Raw genomic sequence first — 20,223 nt, 5'->3', positions numbered from 1 at the left:
AAAGAAAAAAGTTAAATGAAAATTAGTTAATAACAGGAACTATCAGCGTCTAGTGTCTGTTGTTTCTCTTCAGAGATGTTGAGTTATTAGTTACTTTGTTTGTTCTTTTGGTTTCCTGTGTTACTACTTTTGGTCATTTGGTTTGGTTCATTCATATCATTTGGGTTGTATCTTTAAAGGACTGTCTTGCATTATTAGTTAGCTTATAGTGTTGTGTACTTAAATTTATACATATGTTTATTCCTGGACAGGTTAATGTAGGCTGGTTTGTATTAAGAGGATTGTGTGTTCTGTGTCTCCCTTCTGCGTTCTTGTCCTCTTCCCCAGCCTGTTCTTCCCTCCACACCAACCCTGCATCAAGTTCGTTAGTCCTGCCCTGCTGTGTTTTCTACTTACCTTTAATTACATAGGATAATTAAAGAAGATGTTGACTTTGTGTTGCTGATTAGGTGGACTGTATGTCTGCTATCAAATGATGTTCACAGCAACCGAAACATTTTAAATGGCTAAGTATAGTAGTATATTGTCTTTAACTAAAATTTGTGTTCAGGAACATATCGAACACTTTGGTTACGGAAACTTTTAGGGATGCTTAAGACTTTTCCAATGTGTGTGTTTTCCTTTGCAGATTGCAGATTCTCAAGCACAGCAAACATCAGCAACACCTTGCCAGTCCCTCAACTCTCCTTTGTTGGAATTTCTTTTATTATAGTTTGTTGTTATTTTTTGGGTGTATTGGTTTAACAATACAAGGTTCCTAGTGTTCATAAATTATTTTTGAGAAAAAAAACAAATAATGAATATCACCATGTTCCTTATTCTTTCCAGTTTGTCTTTGTGTACTTCTTTCCAGCTGACATTTTGACATTATTCCTGATTCTTTTTTAAATTTACATATATATTAACAACATACACCTAACTTACGTCACACAATGATAAACACAATATATTTCGAATGTTAGGTTTATTCTCTCAACAACTAATCATTCAGATTTTTAGAATATTTAGAAGAATGATGAAAATTTGGAATGGTATTTTCTACTCTAGAGTTATTTTAGATGTGTGAGCATGACGGTCACTGACCCACTGACTGACTAAGGGATGCAAAGAGATGCTGTACACTGCCAAGCAGCCTCAGGTTGCTTCCTCTCTCAGTAATGCTGATAATGCTATTTTTCAAGGAAGAGAGGACACTTTTCTCCTTTCACTTGATTAAATTACTGCAGCTTGAATTCACAATATCAATGTGGAATACTGCAAAAGAGGTGGGGGTGATTGTTATATGTTTGTAATGATTTGTTTGGAGATACAATAAAAGGCATTATTTTCAACATGTTTGTGATAATTACCTACCTACTTTAAAAGCCATATTCATACTATTCATTATACATGTGCATGTAGACTAAGCAGTCCTTTATTCAAATATATCTTTTAGCTGAACTACTCATGCTTTGACAAATATTCTTCAATCATAAAATGAAGTTAATGTGTCATGATTCTCTTCCATTTAATTTGTCCAGATTATTCAACTGATTATTCAACAAATTATTTATCCAATCATATAAAAAATGCTTAATTTAGACTATCCTAAATCCTAGTGGTGGCAGGTTTGACCATGCAAACGTGACAGACAGCTGGCTTGACCGCAGTAGGGAAACATGGATGCAATTGAGGGAATTGGGATGTACCCAATTTTTCTGTTTGCTTTTGCACACCAGCCACCCAATCCTAAATTCTGATATCTGTTCCTGCCTGTTAGCCTACCTACTTGTTTTATGATACCTGATCCTCCACCATAGCTGCTTCCTGTTCCTGCTTATCTGCTTGTTGATTCCTGCCAGTGTTTCGACTTGCTGTCTGTTTCCGACCTGTCTGCCCGCATTACTCCTCTGGATTTGTTTACCTGTTTGGACTGCCTCCTTGTTGCTGACTGTAAGCCTGTTTATGTAAACATTGATTTGTTAAAGTCCTTTTTAGCACTTATTCTGCCTGGGTGTCTACATTTGGGTCCTCCTCCTGTTGCCCAATACACACTCATGACTCATCTGTGTGTAAAAACATTAGGTATTTACAGATACGACCAGAGTCTAGGTTCAGAGGAGCAGTTTATAACTAGAACAGACCACAGACCAAGAGGTAAGTTAACCTATTTGAGTTAAAGAGATATATTTCCAACTTAGGTTCTTTTAAGTTATTTAATTTCTCTTTGAGTTGACTCGGTTCTTAGTCATCATTTTATCTTAGTTGGGTATATTTAAGAGTTCAGCTCAACCTTCCTGTTAGTTTACTTAACCAGTACCATAAGTTTTGAATTTACAGTAACACAACCCATTTGCATTACCAATTCTGCACGAAATAAATGAGAATACAGCATCAAAATTACAGAACTCAAAATTTCGCTGGATCAGTATATGATCTATAAACTCAAATGTGTGTAAGTAAGTCCTTTACAAGTCCAAATGAGTTCTGCGTGTTGCAGCAAAATCCTGAAGAACAATTTTTTATATAATTTTGAGCCCATGTTTCTCATGTTCAGAAAATCAATTACAAAATTAGCACTGAAATAAAGTTGTTTCTGTGATATGCAGTATGTTTTTGTGATTACATAGGACTCTTCAATGAATTCCTTTGCTTGCAATTTTTCCCAATTCCTGCAATTTTACCGCAATAAGAGCACATAAAACATCACCAACTGCATTGCATTTTTTGAGAAAAGAAAACAAAAAACCTTAGAGCTGAGTGTGTAACTTTTAAATATAAATGAATGTCCATTACATTAATCTCTCTGTATTTCACAGCATACAGAGTTTTAAATCTGGTGTCTGGTATGGCATTCCCATGCTGGCACACCAGTAGTGATGCATTTTGTGTCAACTAGTAATGACTGGTTTGCCAGAGCTGAAGGGTGCCCATAGAGCATGTGCACCAGAGACTTCCACTGGCTGAACTGGCTACTTTCTGGTTAGCTGTCCATTAACTTTAAGGGGGATAAAATAATTTAATTGTGCAGCTCTTCTAGACTTTCCAAACTTTATCAGACTGAATGAATCAAATTCTGAGTGAAATGAATCATTTTGTGGAGGTTGTGATGCTCAAAACAATTTATCCACTGTTTTACAGCTGCAACAGTAGTGACCGGGACCAGCTCACACATGTACACAGAACTGGACTTACATCCAGGTAACTACTATTTACTCTCACTGCCAGAGGGGGGAGACAAAAGTTCTGCACTGCAGGTTTAACGTTAACATTAATTAAATTAATAACTAATGTTATTTAATTTGCAGACATTACATTTATTGTTGGTTTAACCTTTTATTTGTTTAAGGTTATATTAAACTAGGTGACACTAGTTGGTAATTACTTTTAATACAGGGACACTATGGAGCAACTACACGATAATAATTGCTTTAAATAATTGCTGTATTGCTTACATCAGTAACTTTTGGAAACACAGCGGTAGGTAGTTTCAGTTAAGATCAGTTGAGAAACACAAAACGCTAATCTGCAAGTAAAACCACACCACTTGCATGCTTACTGGGATTTAAGTTTATACAAATGATTTCCTACTCTGTCTTGTTCTTTTGTTATATGCCAAACATGGATCTGCAGTAAAGAACATGTTAAGTGTATTTGATTCAGGTTTGACGTTTGAGATTCACCCAGTAACACAGCAGTAATGTGGCTAAATGGATGGTGACACAATTTTCTTTTTTTGTTTTTTTTTACCTTCCATCTAGGACTTTCAATTATTTTAAATATGTATTTTCTTGTGTCATTTGTTGTTTTAACCCACATGATTTAAACAGCCAATGAAATATTTTCCCTTTTAATTACATGTAAAACTATGATATATTCTCTATTGTTTTTATATTATAACAGGCCACTTGATTGAATATATTGTAAACACCATTGGATGAATGAACAGATACATTAATGGTGGATATTTTAACATTCTCCTCTTGATTTCAGGCTCAAGCAACAGGTGAATAACACAGGAGCCAAAAAGAAGATTGTGAAGAAACTATTTTTAAACAGCTTTTAAGAGGAACACATTAACATCAAGAGAAGATGAAAAGTAGAAAGAGTGAAGAGCAGCAGTCATGCTCTGCTCAGAACAAAGGAGGAGTTTTCTTTCACCCTGACGTAAAGGCCAAGAAAAGGCGGCTTGAATACCAAGAAAAATCAACTAACACAAATCCAAAAAGTCAAACTCTCTTCACACAAAACAAGACGACTTCAGAGGAGAAAGAATCAGATGTTCATGAATCAAATGAGGGTGCTTCGTATAGCTGTAGCACTTCCAACACTGAAATTGCAGATGAAGAAGAGGGAGAGGAGCTACTCGGCAATGTTGGACAATTAAGTATCGAGCACACTTCATTTGTTGTTCAAGACATAAAATCAAGTATCGAGAGAGTCCCTTCCTCAAAGGACTTAGCTCCAACCCCCAGTAACAGACGCAAAGTTTTAGTTCAAACAGTGCTAGTGCTACCAGACCAGTTACAAGACAACTTGTCCCCCACCTGGAGCAGTGAATCTAAAGGTGAAGAGGGGGAGGCATCCATCCTCTCCGCCCTAAATTCACGATCAAGTGGATATTCTTCATGTGGGGATTCTGAATATCTGTCTGGGCTAACTCCCACAACTTACTACACATCACCACAACTCCCAGTCAGCTTTAGCGGACTACATAGACAATATTTTTCTAAAGATCCCCCTGTTCCCTCAGTAACTCACTCAGGACACCCACGGGACCTTAGCAGACACTTTTCAGCTACAAACACCCTGCCAGCCCATTCACACCTGCAACTCTCCTCCACAGATTCCTGTTGGACCAGGAAAATGTCAAACCACTTACCTCACTTTCACAGTATTCCTTCACTGAGCAAAATCGACTTTGCAAAGAACAACTGTACTCGAGCAATGAGTTTACCTGACATGTTGTTAAAAGACAGCTTTGAGGAGTTTACACCTGATATCACTGTTGATGAAAATGAGGAAACCTACAGGTTCCACTGGTCCCGTCCAGGCTTGTACCAGTGCAGTGTGACAGGTCTGATGTTTCACATGGAGGGAGAAGGGGACGTGGTTTACAGGATTGTCCCTTGGAACCGCAGACTACTGGCCCAACATCACAAGAAGCCTGCAGGACCCCTGTTTGACATCAAATGTCTCCAGCAGTCTGTGTGTCAGCTTCATCTCCCACACTGTGAGATCCGCTCCACAGGTGGATGTGAATTCTTGTCAGTTGCTCATGTGAACGATGAGGACATCGAGTTTATTACTCCTCATCAGATAACAGAAACTCATGTCATTATAAACATCACAGGGTTTTCTGGTTTCGGTAATGTCAAGGATGAAGACTCTCCTCCTGACCCGGTCCGAGCGATGGTGCTGCTGTTCTACAGACCCCCGACTGATCCTGATCCAGAATCTGTCCTCAATGTGTTGTTGCTACCAAAGAACGTCGTGCTGCGTGATGTGCTGCGCACAAGGAAGAAGTTAGTTGGAGATGAGAGGTACATCGAGACACCTGCACACTGTAAACTGCTCCCTAAGCAGGAGTACACACTGTCCACTAGTCCTGAAGACGACTCAGTTCTAGTTCAACCAACAGAAGCAGAATTTGATGAGGAGTCCTACGACAACTACTTCTCATCATTCCAGGTGATTTTTAAAACAATCATGAAAAATATTAAGCTGTTTTTGAAAGACACCAAAAGCTCCCACTGTGTCTGGGAAAGACATGTTTGTCTTTTGTCCACTGGAGTAAGAAGGACCTGTGGGCCGAGTGCTCTGACCCTCCCTTCAAATGAGAGACTGAAGAACGTATGGACCAGCTTCATCGATGGGATATCAGGACCTGTTCTCAGTAGTCTGCTGGACAAGCTGTTTGAGAAAGAGGTGATAACTGACTCTGAGAGGGAGTCAGCGGAAGGGAAGCAAAACAAAAGCGACAAGGCTCGTTTTGTCATCGACACGGTGAGGAAGAAAGGTGAAGCTGCGAGTTCAGAGATGATTGAGTTTCTCTGTGAGGAAGACCCCTTCCTCTGTAAACATCTTGGGTTGATGTGAAGCACAATGAAGAGGCGGGAAATACACTTTATGTTGACCCGGTGGTTAGAAACTGATCATCCATTGATCTTGATCAATATATATCTATATACAAAGAAATCACATCCAACACTTTATTGATCTGGTCTGATACATGCACACTTATTGATTCTGATATTTATTTAACATCGTGTTCACTGTCTGCATGAGCTCTGTCACTTGATGTTGACGTGTGGTTTTGTTCTCAAAAACAACACACCTTCCACCACAATGTTCAACTATGTTCTCGAGTTCAGTATTACAGTCCTGCAAAAAATCCTCCAAGTTCATGTCTGCACGCTGCAGCTCTTCTCCACGGGTAAACAGGATGACTGTTTGTTCTTTAGCTCTGATACCAAAAGCTTCTTCAAACTTTCTCAGTATGTCTCTCTCACCATCTGTGAATCTACAAATGTGTAACACAAGTAAAAACATACAAGGCTCTGACTGAAGGAGCTGTTTGCACTTTGTGACATGTTGGTTCGTCACTGATGATTTGATTTCATCATTAAAGATGTCTGGAGTATCAATGACACACACACGTGTACCGTTTATCTCAGTTTCTTCCACCTGCCACTCTGTGGTGATCGGCTTTGAACTGGCTCTTGACAAGAACTGTTTCTTTCCAAGGATTGTGTTTCCACTCGCACTCTTTCCAGTCCCGGACATTCCCAGCAGAACAAGGTTCACTTTGTTGTCAGAGTGATTTCCTGCATTGGTGTAGAACAAAAAGATTAAGTTTGTTATAATAATTCACAACTGTTCAGACACATCTTGAAAACCCTGATCTCACCTTTTAAAGTCTTCTTGTGGTCAATGAAGAACTCTTTGATATATTTGCCCCCTAAATAAAAAGACCAAATAAGAGTTTATGTGAGTTGCTATAAAAGTTTTTGTCTGGTTGAATTAATTACCCTTCACTACACATAGAAACACACATTTGACTTTAAGTTGGCAAAATGCCACTGAGAGAAATTGTGGCTTACCTGTATTTTTTATATGAGTGGTTAGTTGTACAACAGATCTATAATGCAGAAGCAGAATCATCTTAACTGACCAGGAAGCTTTTTGTAGAATCAGTTCATTGTTGGTGTAATAATAATAATAATAATAATAATAATAATAATATCAGTGCTTTATTCAAAGAATCTCCACTTCCCAGGAAAATAATTGAAATCTTCCTTCTTGTGAAAACAAACACAACAGAATTTCTAAAACAACTGAAAATCCATGTGCTTTAATTTTCTCTTTTAATCCAAATTGGTTCCCCTTTACTTTGACAGCACTGTATTACTGACACAAATCAATCGACAATAGACATAAACAAATCAACCTTTTAAAATCTTCTTTGGATCAGTGGAGTGCTTTTCACTAGCCTCCTGTACACATACATACATATATATATGTATGTATGTATGTATGTATATATATATATATACATATATATATAGTTTCTGGAACTGGAGAACTTGTTGATGGAAGGTAGATATAAATGTTTGGGTAACAGCTTTATTACTGTATAACTTCTTAAAAATACTTGCATAAAATTGAATTGGGAAAGAACGCCACTAAGGCTGCAATGATTATTTTCATTAAATCTTCTCAAGGACGTTTGTGCTCTCTTTTCTGAATGTCTAAAGGAGAAAAGCAACAATAAATACATGAATTAATCTATAGTAATGTAAATCAAATCCATAAAATGATTTTCCATAAAATATAAAAACAATGTCATAAAAAGCTTTGGAGAAGACTCTGCCGGTAAATTCCTCCAAACTGGTTTGACTAGATCATCTGGCTATGACGTTTGTGTTTACCATAATCATGCTAGCTTCAGCCTAGGTTACCTAAGGTCAATAGTGCCCTGTTAGTTCACCTGTGAGTGACTGGTAGATGGCTGATCAGTGGGTTTAGGGTTCTGAGGTGAATTGGTTCGTCTCACGGTCAGACGTAGCTCCCAAGGAGGAAGGGAGATATGTGAAACTCCTTCCGCAAAACCCTTTCCTGCTTTATATATCCATGACGTAACCATGGAACTCCTATTTCCTAACTCTCCTATTTCCCCGCCCATCTATCCGACGATATGTGCGACGTGAAATACTGTAAACAGTCTGTGAGAGCGACGACGCTAGAGTTTGTAGTCTGGTAGTGTAATATGGCTACTAAACATGGTAATGAAATATTAAAATAACAACTTCTCCTCAGTGTTCCTCTTGGCCGACGGGGAACTCCGACATGAGTCCGCCGGGAAGTCGGCTGAAGAGCGGAGAAAGAAAACTCACGGAAATGTGACTTTACCACCACTGCAGGTAAAGAAGGAGACACTGTGGGAACTAGGAAGTATGTTGAAGGTTTGTTTAACACGAAGACATCTCACTGTTTTGCATTGTTGAGGCGTCATACTGTAAAATACAATGGCAGTGACAGTCTCCTGAGACAGATGACGTGCAATGTAAACTCTTGAAAGTAATATAGGCTGCACTCTACACTATTTGCATTTGTGAATGAACCTTGTTGTGAATCTGGTTGAAAAAGGGAGAAATTCAACATTACTTTTGGTCTGTTTTTTGCAACGAAAAAGTGTTAAAATGTCAATAATCCATGTGGGACCAATATTTCTGCATTTTCAGAAATTCACTAGAGAGGTAAGTTTTATTCAAAGTTTTAAAAATGTAGTCCTTTAGGAGGTTTATATGGAATAGGATGTGAAATATGTGTTTTGTAAAAGCTTTATTATCCCAATTTATGTTGTCAGTCCTTAAAGGACACCATGTGGAAATAATGCAAGAATAAATAGTTCAATCATGAGAGACAAAGTGAATGAAGGAAAAAGAATTGTTTATTACACAGATGATATTGATGACTAGGTGTGGTCAATAGTCTTTGGTGCTTAGACTCTACAGGTCAGATTTTGAATTGAGGGACATCAGTCCTAAGCAGCAGCGAGATAGATCCCCCCTCCCCTCAGTACATCAGTGATGTACTGATGAATCAGCGAAGACTGGGCGAAGATGGGGAGGTGGTGGGACATGCAAAAAATCTCCATGAAAGCACTAAGGCAGAGAGGGAGAAAACCACACAATAATAATAAAAGACTGCCACAATATGATAGGCTGACAATGAAGGTATGTCACCATGTTATTGGTTATATGTGCCCAGCTGATGTGAACAGCTGATGTCTTAATTGACACCTAAGGGAATGACAGCAAGGAAATTATAATTGAGCATGCGTGAGGGATGCTAATGACAGATAGATTAAACAACAATACTACAGACCTGTGCATGAAAAAGATAGTCTTTCTGACTGAACTTTCCCTAAGCTTCATTTAACTGTGACACCATCAGTTTAAGCTGGACAGTAATAGCAGGATATTTGTCATTCTTACTTATTATTATCATTATTATTATTATTATTATTATTATCATTATTATTGTTAAGATGTATTTATTCAGGAAATGTCATTGAGATTGAGGTCTCTTTTGCAAAAGAGACCTGAGAACAGGCTACATACACAGAGGATCACAAACACACACTCAGACACACTACTTAAAACAATCACAAACATTCTGAATTTGATCAGCAGTTAGTATGAGCAGCAGACTTACTTCCTGTCTCCAAACAATTTTCAATATAAAAAGATTTCTTCTTTCAAGTTCTAAATTGGTGCACTGTGAGAAGAAAAGTTATGTTTATTTGAACATATGTAGTTCAAATAAATATATAGTTATATAGTTTCTGTAACTGGAGAACTTGTTGATGGAAGGTAGATATAAATGTTTGGGTAACAGCTTTATTACTGTATAACTTTTAAAAAATACTTGCATAAAATTGCATTGGGAAAGAACGCCACTAAGGCTGCAATGATTATTTTCATTATGGGTTAATCTTACGATAATTTTCTCGATGAATAATTTGGTCATTTGGTCTATAAAAGGTCCGAAAATGCCGAAGGTGCAACTTCAAATGTTTTGTTTTGTCCCAATTAACAGTCTGTGGACCCAAAGATATTCAGTTTACGATCATAGATGACAAAAGACACCAGAAAATATTCATATTTAAGGAACTGCAACCAGAGAATTTTAGCATTTTTTCTTAAAAAGGAATGTAATAGTTAATCGATAGTTCATTCATTCATATTACAAAATCAATTCCATTCATTACTCCATCTTGACAAGTTTCTTAATCAGCTGTTTTTCCTAATATAATGATATTATTTTATTATAACCCTCTTCATTATTAATCTCTTCTTTAAGGATTGTAAAACAAGCTAATCATTTCAGCATAGGAGATGACTATTTTGATGTGATTTAAAGATCTATGAAGCACATTGAATCCAAAGGTCCTAACGGTTATTCAAAGTGACAACACTATGTTTCAGTCTTAGTCCTAGTATGTCAAAAAGTTGCATTTTGCTGTTCACGGAGTAGAGCCACGACCATGCTATCATGCAGTTTTGGCTGTGGTTTGATTGTCTACACAGGAATCTCATCCTGGTTCTTTGCAGTGCTATTGTTGCCTCTCATGAAATAAAAGACTGTCGTTAGTGAAATAGTCACTCACATAACTGAGCCTAGACTGTCATACTGAGTATTATGGTCCATCTTGGGCTTTAAGGATACATCAAGAGAGAGAAAAATCATTCGACAGGTGTGTGTAAAGCAACAAAAACATGATTGAAATCTGCTACTTATAAAACATAAACCTACCTATAATATAAAGAAAACACAATAACCACTGACTTGTTAGGTGGTGCAGCTTTTACAGATAAAACTATGATTGACCATTAAAATGTTATTATCACAGTTTCATGTATTATAACTACCGGGAAACATCTTGAGTGAAATATTACTTTTCAAAATGTTGTATATATAAAGTAAGTAACCATGAGTTTCAAACTAAAAGGTTCAACAGTGACATTGTCAAATAACTTTAATAATATTAATAATGAACAAAACATTGAATGAGTAAATGTGTAACCCCACGTTTATAAGTTTTTATGTAGACCACATTTTTTATGTTCCTTACAATAATTCTATTATTATGTTACATTTCATCCAGGTGACCTCATTTAGTCTCTGTTATACAATTCATTTGTCTGTTATTGTTTTTAAGCAACATATTTAGAAGACCCAAGAGACAGTTTTGTCATTTTAATTGCGAAAGTATGCAATTTTCTTTCCTGCATTTAGTGAGGCACTTTAACTTAGTGTTATTTTGAATTATCACCAGTAAAGAATGTTATTTTTTTATAATCAAACAACCTTTATACCTTTATAGGTGATACTAATTGTCCATTCTCTGATTTGTCTTCCAGGGTTAAGAAGCAGTTGAAAAACTACGACAATACAAGAAGATAATCTTGAACAAGATATTAAAAATTGACACTGGATGGAGCCCCTTGGCACCGAAGGGTTAAGAATTTACAACTCAGATCCTGATGAAAATGGAAAAATTCTGCCCACTGGAGGATGGGCCATAGAGGAAACATTTCCCTGTTTGTGTGTATTCCTCTGCACTCCTATTGTGTTCAGATCACCTTTTTTCCCTGTCTTTTTTTACACTGGCAACAGAAGATATAGCAGAGAACTGTGCAGACATCATGAAAATGAGTCACGTCTCTTAGCCCACCAAGTAGTGGTGCTGGGAGATTACATTCAAGAAATACATGTTAGAGAACAATTTCGACAGTCCTTGTTATGTGCTATTCAAGAAATAGGTGATAGGCTATATGATCCAGGGTCCTTGTTACGTGCCTTTCGAAAACTAGGTGACAGAGCAGAAGATTCACCTACATGGTTCACCTACATTTCACAATTATTCCCCCACACAAAGTACATCATTACTTCTGCTGTTGGCCTTTTACTCCCACACATTTTCACACGGAAGCATGGGGGTCACCATGATGCACCAGAGAAAATGGGGCCACTTGTTAAAGCCAAGCAAACCTCAGCTGAAAACTCCCTGCCAGCCCACTCTCACCTCCTACCACCCTCAGATATCTTCAGGAGCAGAAAAGACTCCAGCTGCTTGCCTCGTCCTCACAGCAAGTCCTCACTCAGTCAAATAAACTCTGCAAACAACAAAAACTTAACCCAAGCAAAGAGCTTATCTGACATGTTGTTAAAAGACAACTTTGAGGAGTTTACACCTGATATCACTGTTGATGAAAATGAGGAAACCTACAGGTTCCCCTGCTCCCGTCCAGGCCTGTACCAGTGCAGTGTGACACGTCTGGTGTTTCACATGGAGGGAGAAGGGGACGTGGTTTACAGGATTGTCCCTTGGAACCGCAGACTACTGGCCCAACATCACAAGAAGCCTGCAGGACCCCTGTTTGACATCAAATGTCTCCAGCAGTCTGTGTGTCAGCTTCATCTCCCACACTGTGAGATCCGCTCCACAGGTGGATGTGAATTCTTGTCAGTTGCTCATGTGGATGATGAGGACATCGAGTTTATTACTCCTCATCAGATAACAGAAACTCATGTCATTATAAACATCACAGGGTTTTCTGGTTTCGGTAATGTCAAGGATGAAGACTCTCCTCCTGACCCGGTCCGAGCGCTGGTGCTGCTGTTCTACAGACCCCCGACTGATCCTGATCCAGAATCTGTCCTCAATGTGTTGTTGCTACCAAAGAACGTCGTGCTGCGTGATGTGCTGCGCACGAGGAAGAAGTTAGTTGGAGATGAGAGGTACATCGAGACACCTGCACACTGTAAACTGCTCCCAAAACAGGAGTACACACTGTCCACTAGTCCTGAAGACGACTCAGTTCTAGTTCAACCAACAGAAGCAGAATTTGATGAGGAGTCCTACGACAACTACGTCTCATCATTCCAGGTGAATTTAGAAAAAATCATGAAAAATATTAAGCTGTTTTTGAGAGGCACAAACAGCTCCCAAAGTGTCTGGGAAAGAAAAGTTTGTCTTATGTCCACCGGAGTAAGAAGGACCTGTGGGCCGAGTGCTCTGATCCTCCCTTCAAACGAGAGGCTGATGGACATACGGACCTGCTTCATTGATGGGATATCAGGACCTGTTCTCAAAAGTCTGCTGGACAAGATGTTTGAGAAAAAGGTGATAACCGACTCTGAGAGGGAGTCAGCAGACGAGATGCAAAACAAAAGCGACAAGGCTCGTTTTGTCATCGACACAGTGAGGAAGAAAGGTGAAGCTGCGAGTTCAGAGATGATTGATTTTCTCTGTGAGGTCGACCCCTTCCTCTGTGAACATCTTGGGTTGATGTGAAACAAACTTTAAAAGTGGTACATCACCCTGTAACTGTCAGGAAAGAGGTCTGGGGGGGGGGGGGGGGGTGTCTTTGAGAAAAGCTGAGGTCTAAGTGAGGAACAATATGGTCAGTGTATCTGTAAATGTTTATTAAATGTGTTAATATGTCAAAGTTTCATTTGAGGAGAAAAAGATCAATGCACATGATTGTGATAGAATCTTACCTTGAGCTATCTGATAAAGTATCAAGTTTTTTAATGTATGTTTAAGAAATGGGATCCAATGAGGATATTTCCAAATATTCATTATATAAGTCAAGTTAAGAATTTGTTATCAGATTTTACTTTCACTTGTTAAAAATATCTCATCATATGTACTATACTGTTTTTTTACTGTTGGAAAGAATCAGCAGTAAATATGGACACATGACTTTAAAGTGTTTAATTCAAAAGGTGCATTAATCAATATTCTTCATATTAACACTAAGTTAATGACTATGTGAAATGTCAAACGGTTCACTTGTGTCTTGTGTGATTTATTGTTTAGTTTTGTTTTTATGACACATGTACTGTTTTGGTTCGTTGGTCACTGTGCTCTCTCTGGTGAAGAAATTGGAACATTTAGCAGCTAAAGAGTCTGATATTTTCTCAAGAATTTGTGGAGACTCCTGTGAATTTCGGACTCACATTCATCAGGTGGACACAAACATGAGTCCAAATAAATGATTATAATGTTGCTCTCAGTCTGCTGAAAGACTTCAGTGTCATTAAGGTGTCAGCTAACAGGGACCTAAAATGTATAATAAACACATTATTTATCAATTATTCAAGACATAGCTAGTAAACAAGCTGTTGTCTGGTAATCCATTAATTTTGCCTTGGAAATAAATATATTATATATTTCTAGCTTTAAACGGCACCACTACGTCTTTCTACATCGGAGGGAAGAAACATGTTATCGACAAAATTCTTGAAACAGTATTTCAACACTTGTATGTAGTAATGATATCATAGGAATAAATTAAGTAAAAATTATAGTAGTTCCATCATTTACTCTTCATTTTTCAAGAGATATCAGAAGTGAAATAAATATTTGGTGTTTCTTCTCAATAAAAAAATAACTGTGCTGCAATGCATCATTATGTTAAACTAAATTAGGCTAGATTTTTTTTTTTTTTTTTTTTTGCCAAGTTTAACTTATACATTAAGTCCCTAAAAACAAAGAAGAATGAGAAACCAGAAATCTTTACACTTTATTTCACAATACTTGACAGAAACCATTTATTATGTTTCATTTGTTTTATATTACACAAATTATTTGTATTCTTATTTATTTTTTTCTACATTGCCCCCATATGTTTACATGTATGTACTATTGTCATGTTAAAATAACATGACACATGTTGTTATTCTTTTTCTGAGATGAAAATATACCATGATTGTTTTCAAATTAAACTTTAATAAAGTTTGACAAAAAAACAAACAAACGAGTATCAAAACTGGAAAAACGATGTGATGTCATGGCTGCATTCATGTCATAGACTAGTTTGTAATAAGCAAAAAGCAAATTTAAAAAAGTTTGTAATAACCAGTGTAAAACTTGTAAATAGCGTTCATGTCAACATCAAAGATGTAATTATGCATGCTCCCATATATCCAACTCTTTAAAACATTTTTCTAAGTTATGTCCAACCTGGAGCTTAATAATACTGAAGTGCCTGAACACCAAACAACCAGGAACACCTCAAGTCAGCCAGTGTTCTTTGTTCAAGATGTTTAAACACTGTTTTAATGGATTTAGTGCTGTATTGTCAATGCACAGTATGTCAAATCTCTTAAAACCAACTCTGTAATCATCAACAACCGTTTTAAAAGAAAGGTTCGTAATTCTTCAGGTGTGTCTTAAAACAACAGTCAGGCATTTACATTGTAAATGCATTATGAAGATCAAAATTCAATTTAAGACTTAACTGGCAAAAGTGACATCATTTGTCTTAGGAAGAATGTCGTAGTTATCGGAAATGTTCATTTTGACTGAGAAGAATTTAATTACAGATATCTGCAAAATATATCCAGTCTAGCTATTAAATGTTAAAATGGCCACTTATACTTTTTAAGGATTTAAACATATCTTTAGCTGAATTTTGACAAGGAGAAATAAAGTTTTAGATATCTTGAAATACAATTTTACTCGTAACAATGTTGGTGTGGATGTCTGTTATTGCCAGTCTGGCTAATAAGAATGTAATTTTGACTAAAAGAAATGCTGTTATAGAGATCTTAAATATAACTGTGGATAGTTAATTAACCCCTGTTATGTTGAAATGGCATCATATCTACCTGTCAACAGATATCCACAATGCATTTGTGGATATCTGCAATTGCATTATTTCTAGTCACAATTCTAATTGTAGATATCTGAAATTGCATTATTACTAGTCATAATACAAATTGTGGATATCCATAAGGACATTTTTACTAGTCTTAATGTATTTTTGAATATCCTAAATTACATTATGGATATCTGGAATGGTTTTTCACTTAGATACATGAAATTAAAGTTATGACTATTAACAACTGGACTGTAGAAATGGGAGTTTTTCCCAGTAATAATTCTATTGCAGATATCCAGAATGTTCATTCTAGGTATCAAAACTGCAATTGTGAATATGTGAAATTAAAAGCCCAATACACATTAATGGCAAAAGTGACATCATTTGTCTTAGGAAGAATGTCATTGTGGATATATAAAATGTTCGTTTTGACTGGAAAGAATTGAATTACGGATATTTGCAACATATATCCAGTCTAGCTATTAAATGTTAAAACAGCTTGCCATAGGAGCTGAAAGTGATGATTCAGGCAATGGTATGAATCCTCCAAGATTTTGTCTGTCATTTCTTCATCTGCTTTGTCATGGTGATAAACTAACGACTAATTATAGTTATTATTATATTATTTTTATACTATTACACTGCCAAGTTTGACTATTCTGAAAAGTTTGACCTTGTTTTTGACAGTTGGGTATTCAAACCAGGACACAATGTTGAATGTAAGAACACTCTCTATTAGGGATTGATACACTCTGTTTAAGATGTGTTGACTAACTCCAAAACTCCTCAGTTTGCACTAAAGAAAGAGTATTTCTTGTGATTTTTAGTAAATATGATCCCACATGCTCAGAAAAGGTGAAGGTTTGATCCAAAACAGTCCCAACATATTTGAAGGAGCTCAATTGCTCCACCTCCTGGCTGTTGACTGTTACAGGCTTAAATAAAGGGTTTGGCAAGTTCTTTTTCTTTTCCCTCATCAGGGTGAGACAACTACTGAAAATAAATAACCAGGGTCTTCTAAAAAATCATACATTACTTACAGTATACAGAACATTATAATAAATCCTCTGAGCTTAATGCACACAAGGAAACGTAATGAAATTATTTGCTTCCACATCAGTTACAGGACGATCAGTTTCTAACCACCAGGTCAACATAAAGTGTATTTCCCGCCTCTTCATTGTGCTTCACATCAACCCAAGATGTTTACAGAGGAAGGGGTCTTCCTCACAGAGAAACTCAATCATCTCTGAACTCGCAGCTTCACCTTTCTTCGTCACCGTGTCGATGACAAAACGAGCCTTGTCTCTTTTGTTTTGCATCTCATCCGCTGACTCCCTCTCAGAGTCAGTTATCACCTTTTTCTCAAACATCTTGTCCAGCAGACTTTTGAGAACAGGTCCTGATATCCCATCGATGAAGCCGGTCCATACGTTCTTCAGCCTCTCGTTTGAAAGGAGACTCCGAGCACACTGTCCTTGGGGCTTTGTTACTCCAGTGGACTGAGGAGAAACCTGGCTTTCCCAGACACAGCAGGAGCTGTTCTTATCTTTTAAAAAAAGTTGAATATTTTTCATGATTGTTTTTAATTTCACCTGGAATGATGGGAAGTAGTCGATGTAGTACTCCTCATCAAATTCTGCTACTGTTGGTTGAACTAGAACTGAGTCGTCTTCAGGACTAGTGGACAGTCTGTACTTATGCTTTGGGAACAGTGTACAGTTGGGACATATGTCGATGTACCACTCGATGAACCTCCCATCAGCTGATTCGTTCCTCATGCGCTTCACATCACGCAGCACGACGTTCCTTGGTAGCAACAACACATTGAGGAGAGATTCTGGATCAGGATCAGTCGGGGGTCTGTAGAACAGCAGCACCAGTGCTCGGACCGGTTTAGGAGGAGAGTCTTCATCCTTGACATTACCGAAACCAGAAAACCCTGTGATGTTTATAATGACATGAGTTTCTGTTATCTTATGAGGAGTAATAAACTCGATGCCCTCATCATCCACATGAGCAACTGACAAGAATTCACATCCACCTGTGGAGCGGATCTCACAGTGTGGGAGATGAAGCTGACACACAGACTGCTGCAGACATTTGATGTCAAACAGGGGTCCTGCAGGCTTCTTGTGATGTTGGGCCAGTAGTCTGCGGTTCCAAGAGACAATCCTGTAAACCACGTCCCCTTCTCCCTCCATGTGAAACACCAGACCTGTCACACTGCACTGGTACAGGCCTGGACGGGAGCAGTGGAACCTGTAGGTTTCCTCATTTTCATCAACAGTGATATCAGGTGTAAACTCCTCAAAGCTGTCTTTTAACAACATGTCAGGTATGCTCTTTGCTCGAGTTAAGTTCTTGTTCTTTGTAGAGGTTATTTGACTGAGTGAGGGCACGCTGTGAGAACAAGGCAAGCAGCTGAAGTCTCGTCTACTCCAATCAGGACTGAGGTGAGAATGGGTTGGCAAGGTCTCAGGGACAGACTCAGCTATAACAGGTGCTGTCACTTCCACCAGGGCTTCATGTATAAAAGAAGTCTCCTGGGACAGATTAGGGTCTCCTGGGAGAGACTGCCTGAAAGATTTGTCATGTTGAAGTTGAGCAATTTGAGGAGGCGGATGGGGGAGAAAAGAAGATGCACATGCTGCAGTAGCCATAGGGGGGCGCGATAGTGTGCTTGACTGACTGACTCTTCTGGGGGAAGATTTGTAATTTAAAGCAGAGGACAGAGCATTCCTGATCACTCTGGCCGCCCCGCTGAAACAAGATGTTTTTCTTTTTGTTCTTATATATGATCTAGTTTTAAGGCTAGACCCTACCCGTATGTCACCATGAGCACTAATCACTACGACTTCTGTGTCTTCTGTGTGTGAAGTGTCATTCATCCACTGTAGTTCTTCACTGCGTTCATCTGACTCATTCTCCTTCTCCTCTGAAGTGTTTTCTTCTTCTTTTTCTGATGCTCCTTCTTCATCCCCAGCTGAACAGAACAAACACTTAATTCTCCTTTTTTGACGTCCCATCCTGTTTCCCTTAGAATACTACAAGATTTTTAAAAACTGTTCATCAACTCTCATCTTCTTTGTGCTTTAGTGTTTTTATTTGCTCCCACATAACCTGAAACAAAGTAGAGCATATAAAATTAAAATCTACCATAAGTATTTCCAGTTTATTTAAATGGTAAATGGACTGCATTTTTAGTGTCACTTTACAACTTAGTGGAGCTGCAACAATTAGAGCCTGCAAATATTAATCAGCAGCTATTTTGATAATTGAATAATTATTTTTGTCACTTTCTAACTTAAAAATGCCAGTAATTTGCTGGTTTCAACTTCTCAAGTGTGTACTTTTCCTTAAAATAATTAAGAAAATAATTGTCAGACTTACTGATAATGAAAATAATAGTTGTTTGTAGCCTTACAGTGCTATGATGCAATGATTCTACCTTGCCCTCAGTCTTCTCTTTGCAGTTTAATACAACACAACTTTACAACAAATGAGCTCAATATAAACTAAAACTATTAAAGTCTGAAAACTAGATTTTGACACAGAGTTCCTCTTTAAGACCAGGACCACAAGATACTTTTAATTCTTGTACATTCCTGATAGCTCATGAGGTATTACATGAATTAATTTGTGTGTAAATTCATGATAATTCCTATACCCTTACTATAAAGTGTTAACAATTATTAGATATATTCCTACCATCAATTTAATTTTGGACTCACCCGACGAACTGCACAGGACGAGTCTTCTTTCTTCACAAATGAATGAATGTGAAGCTCTTTCACACACGGTGTGTCATCCGCTTTCTCATTAACTGTATCTCCTCCCCCATTCCAGGTTTTTCTGTAAATGACTCATCTGAAGAAAGGTGTAGATTTGAGTTAATCTTTGATTAGGAAATCTTTTATTGGACGGCCAAAATAAACCGTTGTATAAGTTCTCTGTCTCTCTTTCCTTATTCATATGCACACATATATACACATTAAGTCTCTCCCTTCTGTATATGTATGTAGTTTATTTTATTGAATATGTATTTTCTGATATAATTTACTTTAAACCATGATTTTTTTCTGTAATTGCAAACAAATATTTTCCTTTTTTAATTAATATAAATCTGTTACAAGCAAATGAAAAAAATGGTTAATAACCTGCAGGTAATGTGCTCCTCACTTTAAACCAACTATCTCCTATAAGCCATTTTCAAACCTCACCTGAGATTCTGTCTTTCTGTTTTTTGATATAGCTGACACAACACTATCTTTAAATCATGTTAAAAAAAAAACTTCTACTTGTGTTATTTTTTTCATTTGACACCTGAATTCATGGTTAGATATATTTCACTGTGACATCAGAGCTCACCTGCTGCTGACGGGATTTTCATAATAACATCATAAAATAATTCCTGTTATTCACAAAAAAGACATTGTAAAAGGTATTTTCAATTAACTTCAATTCACCTATTAATGAATGAATGAATATTTATTTTCATGTCTGTGTCTTACGTCCCATCCCTCATGAAATCATTCAGACACATTAATCAACAAACAAACAA

The 20,223-nt window shown here is 37.3% G+C and overlaps 2 protein-coding genes and 1 long non-coding RNA gene across 3 annotated transcripts; 1 reads left to right on the top strand and 2 right to left on the bottom strand.

Moving 5' to 3' along the window:
• Positions 1-6,892: 6,892 nt before the first annotated feature.
• LOC122972318 lies at positions 6,893-7,464 on the bottom strand. The gene is made up of 3 exons (XR_006399725.1): positions 7,430-7,464; positions 7,083-7,120; positions 6,893-6,940 (listed from the first exon to the last, which is right to left on the bottom strand). It is a non-coding gene; the product is annotated as an uncharacterized LOC122972318 (long non-coding RNA).
• An 859-nt stretch (positions 7,465-8,323) lies between these two features.
• Positions 8,324-16,824, top strand: LOC122972241 (NACHT, LRR and PYD domains-containing protein 1b allele 3-like). Its single transcript, XM_044339214.1, has 2 exons — positions 8,324-8,402; positions 11,409-16,824. Exon 2 carries the CDS (start codon positions 11,483-11,485, stop codon positions 13,343-13,345), a length of 1,863 nt encoding a protein of 620 aa, XP_044195149.1. The 5' UTR covers positions 8,324-8,402; positions 11,409-11,482; the 3' UTR covers positions 13,346-16,824.
• An 8-nt stretch (positions 16,825-16,832) lies between these two features.
• LOC122972242 (NACHT, LRR and PYD domains-containing protein 1b allele 3-like) lies at positions 16,833-19,652 on the bottom strand. The gene is made up of 2 exons (XM_044339215.1): positions 19,394-19,652; positions 16,833-18,782 (listed from the first exon to the last, which is right to left on the bottom strand). Exon 2 carries the CDS (start codon positions 18,686-18,688, stop codon positions 16,847-16,849), a length of 1,842 nt encoding a protein of 613 aa, XP_044195150.1. The 5' UTR covers positions 18,689-18,782; positions 19,394-19,652; the 3' UTR covers positions 16,833-16,846.
• Between the last annotated feature and the right edge of the window lie 571 nt (positions 19,653-20,223).

Source organism: Thunnus albacares, chromosome 21, assembly GCF_914725855.1.
Source record: "Thunnus albacares chromosome 21, fThuAlb1.1, whole genome shotgun sequence".
Classification (NCBI taxonomy): Eukaryota; Metazoa; Chordata; class Actinopteri; order Scombriformes; family Scombridae; genus Thunnus; species Thunnus albacares.
Note: the sequence above shows the minus strand (reverse complement) of the source record. Positions and strands in the feature narration are given on the sequence as shown.

Coding starts and splice junctions, on each gene's coding strand:
- LOC122972241 (XM_044339214.1), top strand. CDS start 11,483: ATGGAGCCCCTTGGCACCGAAGGGTTAAGAATTTACAACTCAGATCCT.
- LOC122972242 (XM_044339215.1), bottom strand. CDS start 18,688: ATGGGACGTCAAAAAAGGAGAATTAAGTGTTTGTTCTGTTCAGCTGGG.